The 8498-nt window shown below is 49.6% G+C and overlaps 1 protein-coding gene across 1 annotated transcript in view; it reads left to right on the plus strand.

Annotated features, from left to right (window-relative positions):
• INPP5B (inositol polyphosphate-5-phosphatase B) overlaps nt 1-8498 on the plus strand; it is a 67013-nt gene that overhangs the window by 36180 nt on the left and 22335 nt on the right. Inside the window, exons 9-11 of the mRNA XM_045298901.1 lie at nt 4919-5015; nt 6484-6651; nt 8400-8498. Coding sequence (XP_045154836.1) covers nt 4919-5015; nt 6484-6651; nt 8400-8498 — 364 coding nt within the window. The remainder of the gene's footprint in view (nt 1-4918; nt 5016-6483; nt 6652-8399) is intronic.

Consider the following 8498-nt stretch of genomic DNA (forward strand, 5'->3'; position numbering starts at 1 on the left):
CCCCAGCCCCAGCCCCAGCCCTGTCTGGTTTGGGCAGGAAGAATGGGTGTGGGATACTGGCCCCCATAGAACATAGAAGCGGTAGGAGTGGGGGAAGGGCTAGGAGGGTGCATCCTGGGAGTGTCTCAGGTGGGAAGCCATCGCAGACCTAGCACACACCCTGTGGGTCAGGCCTCCACGGTGGGGGGGGTGGGGGGCTGCCCTTGCCCAGGTGCAGCTCGAGTGGCTTGGCAGTCATGGTGACAGGTGGGGCTCCGAGGGCCAGTCCCTTTGTTTCTAGGCCCTCGATATATTCTGCGTCCAGCAGCAGCCAGTGCCACAGCACAGAACGTGTATGGCCCCCAAATGTGAGTCCATTTGCTGAAGAAAAAAAAAACCCAAACTTGACTGGTCTTTGCCAGCTGGAAAGAACTCCAGCCTCAGCTAGTGTGAGGTGAGGAGGTGTCCCTGGGGACAGCAGCCCAGACAGAGGAAGAGTCCTTAAAACTCATGCTAGCCACCCCCTGGCAGGTCCTGTGCACCCTGGGGTGGTTGATGAGCTGCTGCTGCCCTCTGTGCTACGGCTTCGGCCGAGAGGACCTCGCCCGGGCTGGCAGAGCACTTGGGGCTCGAGACGAGGCTCTGCTAGCTGTCGTCGGTGGGGCCTGATTTTAAAGGTAGAACTTGCTGGCACTGCTGATGAATTAGACTCGGGGTTGAGGGGACCAGCGCGGAGTTAGGAAGGAGGTCTAGGTTTTGTCCTGGGCCTGGTTCCTCTTGGCTGTGTCAGTTGCCCAGACTCCCCTTGACCAACGTCGTGGCGGAGTGCTGGTCTGCCGGTTTGCGGAGCGACCTTTCCACTGGCGATTGGCTGGTGCTCTTCTCCTGCCTGGACTCGGGATATGGTCTTCTGGGAGGAAGGCCATGGGAGGGAAATAGCGTTTTCCCCGTCCATGACTTGCCGCTGTTGCTGTGAAAACGCTCATCCCCTGGCTACGTCATGGTTGTCCACACTGCTCGGAGGCAGGCAGGCACTTACTGGTCCACATCCTGCTCCTCCCCTTGAGGGAGGAGCATCACTCAATTACCTGGCATCCTTCTGCAGGGCGCATTTTACCTGCTTCCCTGTGGCTCCTTGGCACATTTATTTATGTCAGCATGGATTCGTGGGTATTTGTTGGATACTTGGGTGATAATCCAGCTCTTCGCCATTTACTTGGTCACTCACATCTCCCCATTGTTGGCCATGGGCATGCTTTCGGAGGACTCGTGGATTTTGTTCAGACATATTTGAAGAAGTCTTCATCTTCTGCCACGGTGTGGGGCCCTAGGCTCATCCTGTCTGCTTCCTGCCCCGGCCTGCGTTTCCCTCAGGAGCTCCGGTTTCTTTCACTGGAAGATGGTACGGATAAACCAAGCTCTGGTCTCCAGATGCATCCCTTACTGTGCTCCTGATGTGTAGTTGCCTCTGGGCCCTCTCAGCCGACAAGGCAAGGAAACGTATGCACGACTAGTAGTATGTATGTACTAGTAGTCGTCGTCCAAAGTATTCCCTACCAGCAAGTCCACTTGGGCTCATAGAGACCCTCTCTAGGGTGTCCGAGGCTATAAGTCTTTTTTTAAACAGTTTTATTGGTACTTAATCCACATATCAGACAATTCAATCGTTCAATCACATCAAGAATCGTTGCACAATCATTACCACAAGCTGTACGTCTTTACAGGAGCACACAGCCTCACCTGTCTCCCATGAAGCAACTGGTGGACTTGAACCTGTGGTTTGCAGGCCAACGTGTAATCCACGGTGCCACAAGGGCAAGCCATGCATTTGCTAAGCCATGTATATACAGGCATCTGTAAAGATTTGTAGGTGCAGCTATTGACATTAATCTACAATGAGTTCATAGCCCCCAGATTATGGCCCTTAGACACCCTTCCAGCCTGGATCTCAACACCGCGCCCCCCCCACCCCACATCCCCGCCCTGAGATCACCTTTCGGCCAAAAAATAGACAAGTCTGCAAAGGAAACCCTAATACCCGTGAGACAGGTGCTTCTGAGAACAACTAGCCGTGGGAGACCACAATGAGTTTCACACGGTGTCTCCAGCTCTAATCCGTTTCAGATGGCTCATTCTAACCCCTCCCTCTGTCTGTGTCTAACTTCAACAGTGAGAACCCTGGCTCCCACGACCGCCGTCGTTCACTTGATGGTTCCCTCCATGACGCTGCAGACTGCTTTCAGAATGATAACCGTGTGCTTCCACGGTACAGCACCGAGGCACACGTCCTTTGCATTTGCCTTCCAAGCCACTCCTAGAACTTTTAGTTACAACATGACCTTGTAGCCCCCAAAGCCTAAAACATTTACTCTTGTCCCTTTTTTTAAATTTAAATTTTTAAATCATTTTATTGGGGGCTCTTACAAATATAATAGCAATCCATATTTCAGTGAGATCAAGCATTATTGTCTAATTGCTGCCACCATCTTTTTCAGAACATTTTCTTTCTTCTTGAACTCCTTGATAGCAGCTCCCCTTCAGCCCCTCCCTTCCGCACCCTTCTCTCCATATCTTATCCCATCCAATGTATCCGTTCATCTACTGTCCTGTTACTTGTTCTCCCAGACAGGGTTATTCAGCCAACATGGCTATCAGCCCCCCCCCCCCCCAAACCCCAGAGAAGCCTTACTCCATTATTCTTTCTGAAGAGTTTATCTAATTTCAATTTCATGCATCGAACGAACTTTATTGTACAAATGAACACACACAGGTCTAACAAGATTGATGAGGTTAGACCAAGACCATAATAGTAAGGGGAGGAAATATTAAAGATCTAGAGGGTAGTTATGTGTTTTATCCGTGCTGTAGAAATGATGTCCCTCCACGATGTGTAGGTGTTAGCTGGGCCAAGCAGAGTCAGTAAGGGGAAAGGGCTTCTGACGGGATCTCTGTGTGACTGTAGTGACGGCAGAGCCTGGAACAGGCTGGGAGCATGACATATTAAAGACGCAGGTACAGAGAAGAGCACTACGCTCTAAAGCAGCAGTTCTCAATCTGTGGGTCGAGACCTCTTTGGGAGGTCAAATGACCCTTTCACAGGGGTCACCCGATTCATAACAATAGCAAAATGACAGTTCTGAAGTAGCAATGAAAATAATGTCATGGTTGGGGGGCTCACCAACATGAGGAGCTGTATGAAAGGGTCGCGGCATTAGGAAGGTTGAGAACCACTGCTCTAGAGTTTTGCTTGTCTGTAGTCTTTATGGAAGCAAATCACCAGGCCTTTCTTTTGTGGTGTCCCGGGTGTGTTCAACCTGCTACTCATCAGGGGAGTACCCCTACCCCAGCCAACCCCATTGCCACTGAATTCATCCCTTCATAGGGTTTCCCAGACCATAAATCTTTATGGGAACAGACAGCCTCCTCTTTCTCCTACAGAGCGACTGGTGGGTTTGAACCACCGACCTCGGTGGTGTTAGGTTCGTAGTCAAGTGCAAACCGTTTGCTCCAGGCAGGGAGACGAGTAGAGATTTTTGCAGTCATCAGGTGCGATGTCGGTAAGTACATGAGCTAGCCCGGTCACGCTGGGGTTAGAATGCAATGATTTGAGAGGCATTAAGGAGCAAAGCTGAAGGGCCTTGGTGCTTGAGTGGAGGGACTGAACTGTAATTATGTTCATATTTCAAGCAGTTGTCTTTCAGCTTTTCATCTTTAAAGCTTGTTTGTTTTGTCTGGTTCTTGTTAATGCACGGTTGAAAACAATCCATGTTTAGTAATATTCCTCAGAGCAAAATTCTTGAGTGGTGTTTCATGCCTCCCCGGAGCCTTTCTGTACCTCGCGTGCCCAGCCAGTAACTCAGTGTGGCCGCTTCCTGCTGTTCCCTGGGGACAGGTTTGGATTTGGAGGAGCAGATGAACTTCCCTGTCAGGTTCAAGGTGTAAATGTCTTACCCTCAGTGCTGTCTTTGTTGGGCGACCTTGGGTCTTGGGGTTTTCAAGATGAGTTTGTTGGAGCTCACATTCTCAACCCTTCCCTAGAGCCCTTGGACCACAGGCTCCAAGCTGGATTTGCCTCACCACCCTCTTTTCAGGACCAAAAAAATCACTCATTACCCCTCTGGCAATTCAAAGCTACTCTATTGAGCTGAAACCCAGGGCTCAAGTAGAAAGCAAATGTTTTGAGAATGATGAAGGCAACCAATGTACAAATGTGCTTGACACCATGATGTCTGTATGGATTGTGATCAGAGTTGTATGAGCCCCCCATACAACGATTCACAAAGAACCAAGCCAACTCCTCCACTGTAGCCTATAATCCAGGATAAAATTCAGGCGTCTGCTTTCGCAGCTCCTGCCCACAGCCATTCCAGAGCGCCCCCGGGCGGTGGGGTCACCTACTTTGGGAAACACCGCCTGAGCTCCTTCCAACTCGAGATCTCTGACCCTGGCCTGTCTCCTCCTCAGAGCTGAAGGCTCCCTGGCAGTTGATGATAACAGGTTCACTTTCTTATCTTATATTTCCTACCGTGCTGTGGGACTCTCAGAGCACTCACTCCCCATGTCAGCACCCTCGATTCCCACAGTAACTGTGGGAGGAGGGCAGGGCAAGACAGGTTCCTGGGATTAAGAGAGGCCGATGACTCGCTCGGAGCCCAAGGTCAATAAATAGTAGAGCAGGTGATAGAACTTAGGTTTCCATAGTCTTATTTTTTTTTTTTCCTTGAATGCGCTCCCTCTCAATAAAAGGGAGCAGACTGGCTTGAGCCGTCAAGACACCCAGAGGAAATCTCTTTCCCTCTCTGCGCTGTGTGGAGACTGCGCTGTTGCAGCCAGGCACCCGCACAGGGGTGGATCCTGCCTTTCTGGGCTGTCGTTCCCAGCTGTGACTAGAGGCCGAAGTCGATGTGAATCCATTTTCATTTTCCCCTCTTGCTCCTAGGTGGTTCTACCGTTGACAGTTCAGGGCCAAATGGGAAAGGTCTGCTTGGAGAGCAAGGCTCCTGGGCTCAGGAGAAACCCGACGGCGTGTCCACAAGGTAATGCCGCTCCCTCTTCCCCGTGAACCCCTCCACCCTGCTGGAAGCCGGCCTAAGAAATGCCCTTTTGTGAGCACTTCCTGTGCTGCTAGGCACTAGGCAGGGCGCTCTGCCACCAGCTTCCTTGTTGCACCCACCATGGGCGCACACCCTTATCTCTGTTTCACAGCTGAGGTGCAGACGGGGTTAGTAACTTGGCCAAGTCCCCAGAACCGCCCGCCAGGTGGGGGAGCGGGGATTTGAAACTGGCAGTCTCACGCCTCTTCAGAAACGCTGCAGTGTAGAAACACGCGGAGTCCTCCCTCCCGCTCCTTTCGGAGTTCTTCCTGTTTTATTTAGAAGCCCTCATGGCCGCGCAGTCTCGAAAGCGCTTAATCACCAACCAAAAGGGTCTGTGGTTCAAACCCACCCGTCACTCTGCAAAGAAAGATGTAACCCTCTGCTTCGATGAAGGTTGGCAGCTTTGGCAAGCCTCCTGGGCAGTTCTGTGCCCTCTCCGGTGCTGGGAGTTGGAATCAGCAATGGTTTTGGTTCCGCCCCCCCGCCCCCTTAAAATGAGGCCCCTTTCAAAGTCTGTACTCAAGTGCCCCCTACAGGTCCTAGTGAGAATCATCTGGCCAAGGTCAAACCGCTTTCTGACACTGCATTTTCATTAAGCCCTCACACTTCAGTGAATAACCCCAGAACTCTGAGCCGTAGTTACAGCTATTGTTCTCAGTTGACTTCTGAGCATTCTTGGGAAATGTAAATAACGTGTTTACCTGGACTTAATTGCTAAGTACCTGAATGCTACTACATGCTTTATATACCTTAGCCCTTTATTCTTCAACGCGTTTCTCGTGCAGTTGCGTAGTACTCAGCTAGGCAACTATGTGCGGGGCTTCAAAAAATCTACAGCAGAGTGGCTTGAAAAGAGAATGGACCTGTTCCCCATGAACTGTTTGCAGCCCCTCGTTTGTCAACTTGTGCTTTTCACGTTGGCCTTTGAATGATTGTCAGTCAACAGTTTTGTGACCGTTGGCCGTTTGTTCTGCATTATCCCAGCGTAATAGGTGCATGGCAGGCCAGGTTCCACGTGAAAGCACCCGGGGGTGGGGGTGATCATGTGTGGCACTAGCACGCAGACGGCTGTGCGTTCGAACCTCGCTGGGAATCACTGACGATGCTGGGCTCCGTTTCCCAGGTGACAAATGAAGGAAGGAGGTTCGATGAACTTCCAGATCACCTTCTGGTCTAAGGCTCTATGAGTCTATTAGCAGAAGGAAAGAAAAAACAAGCCCTCCAGACAGACGGTACCAACAGAGGGCGCATTCAACAGTGTGCGAGTGCACTTCCTTCCGCACAGAAGAGTGTGGTTTTAGGAAATGCCTTCGGCCGTGGCCTCCTTGAGTGCTTGGCAGCTTCCCAGTCCTGTGTTCTGTCAGGGAGGACTCATGCACGTCTGATCCTCTTACGTGTGTGTTTCTAGGCAGAACAAATCGAAGTCTGAAATCACCGACATGGTTAGCTCCTCCACAATCACCGTAGCAGACAAAGCTCATATTCTGTCGGTGCAGAAGTTTGGGCTGCGAGATACCCTGGTGAAGTCACATCTGGTGCAGAAGGAAGAGGATTATACCTACATCCAGAACTTCAGGTAGCCACATGGGTCTGAGGTCTTTTTCAAAGCCAAGTGACCCATTCAACTCTGACACCGAAGCGCTTCTCCCTGTGCCTGGGATTTGGAAGCAAATCATTCTAGAGACTTCCCTCATTTTCTAAATCGGCTTTTTCCTTTAAGGAAGATTAAAAAAAAAAGACTTTTATTACTAGAGCAGTTCTAGGTCTACAGAAAAATTGAGCAGGTAGTACAGAGAGCTCTCATATACTCATTCCCCTGACAACCCAAGTTTCCCGATGGATGGCTTCTCAAATTAGTGTGGTATGTTGTTGTAATTGATGAAGCATTGATAATTTATAGCTAAAGTCCATAGCTTATATTAGCATTCACTCTTTGTGTTGTACACAAATGTCACGTGTCTCCCTTTCGAGTGTCACCCATGGGCTCCCTCCCCCTGTGGACCCTTCCTTTCCCCCATACAGCCACTTAATCCCTGCTGCTCTCACCCTTTTCCCTTTTCCCGAATGCAATATGTTGGAATCAGACAGCATGTAGCTTTTCCACACGGACCTTCACTTAGCAATATGCATTTCCAATTCCTGTGTTTATTTTTTTCCCAGTCCATAGCTCATTTCTCTATATAGCTGAATAATATTCCATTATACGGATGAGTGTCCAACAGTCTATTTAGTCCCATATTGAGGGACATCTTGATTGCTTCCATGTTTCGGCACTTATGGATACAGTTGCTGTAATATTTGTGTACAGGTTTTTATAGAGACGTACATTTTCAACTCAGTTGAGCCAGTTGCTGGGTTGGATGGTAAGACTCTGTTTAGTTTGATCAGAGACTGCCTTCCGTGGCGCGTCTGTCAGCAGGGAGTGAGAGTTCCCATCGCTCCACATCTCTGGTGCTGTCATGTTCCGGCGTTTAGCCATTTGAATGGGTGCGTCGTGACAGCTCATTATTGCTTTAATCTGAAGTCCCTACTGACGTAGGACGTTTACCATCTTTTCATGTGCCTTTCATGCCTTATTTAGTTAGTTATTTTTCAAGCCCGCGTCTGTCCTGGCTGAGCACTGCTGTGTATGGTAGAGCGGGAGTGACACAATTTGTGAATAGTTACAGAAATATTGGCAGAGAGATGGGGGTACAGAAGAGGGAGTAGGAGCCTGATTTTTATCTATTCCTCTGAGGCTCTTCTATTCCTTTGGTCATTCTGGGCCTTGAAAAAGCTCAGTTAAAATGAAGTTAGCTGGTCTTTTGATCATCTTTTCAGACGGAATTACTGACAATTACACGAACCAAAGTTTTAGGGTTCCCCTTGGTCTTTTTAAATCATTGCCTCGGGACTCTAAGACAAAGTGACTATTTCTAGGGGTGTAAACAATACATTAGGAAACACAGCCTTTTGAACACTGGTGTGGCTTTCCAACGACCAGGACACTTTTTAGTCTTTTGTTTTGGTAGCATACCCAGCGTCAAGCATCATTACATGCATCTTAACTCTCTCCGTCCCACGACTGTTACAAGGCAGAGGGGGTGTCCGTGCGGTGTGTGGGTATTAGCACCAGAGCAGCAAATGCCATGGCTGACTGCCAACCCTCTCTTGGTGCCAGTCATTGGTCTAGGTTAGACAGGGCATTTCTCATATCTTAGAAGTCTACTTAGAGAGACTGGAGCCTGGCCAAATAGGCATATAATGTGGTTTGTTTTTTCCCTCTCTTTTCCCCATCATCTGCCAAGTTCTTCCAAGTCACTGTTTGATTCTCTTTGGTGACAGGTTCTTTGTGGGAACATACAACGTGAATGGACAGTCCCCCAAAGAATGCCTCCAGCCCTGGCTGAGCCATGACCTCCAGGCCCCTGACGTGTACTGTGT

Source organism: Echinops telfairi, unplaced genomic scaffold (genome assembly GCF_000313985.2).
Source record: "Echinops telfairi isolate 266 unplaced genomic scaffold, ASM31398v2 ScPeMD7_7457;HRSCAF=8495, whole genome shotgun sequence".
NCBI classification, from domain to species: domain Eukaryota; kingdom Metazoa; phylum Chordata; class Mammalia; order Afrosoricida; family Tenrecidae; genus Echinops; species Echinops telfairi.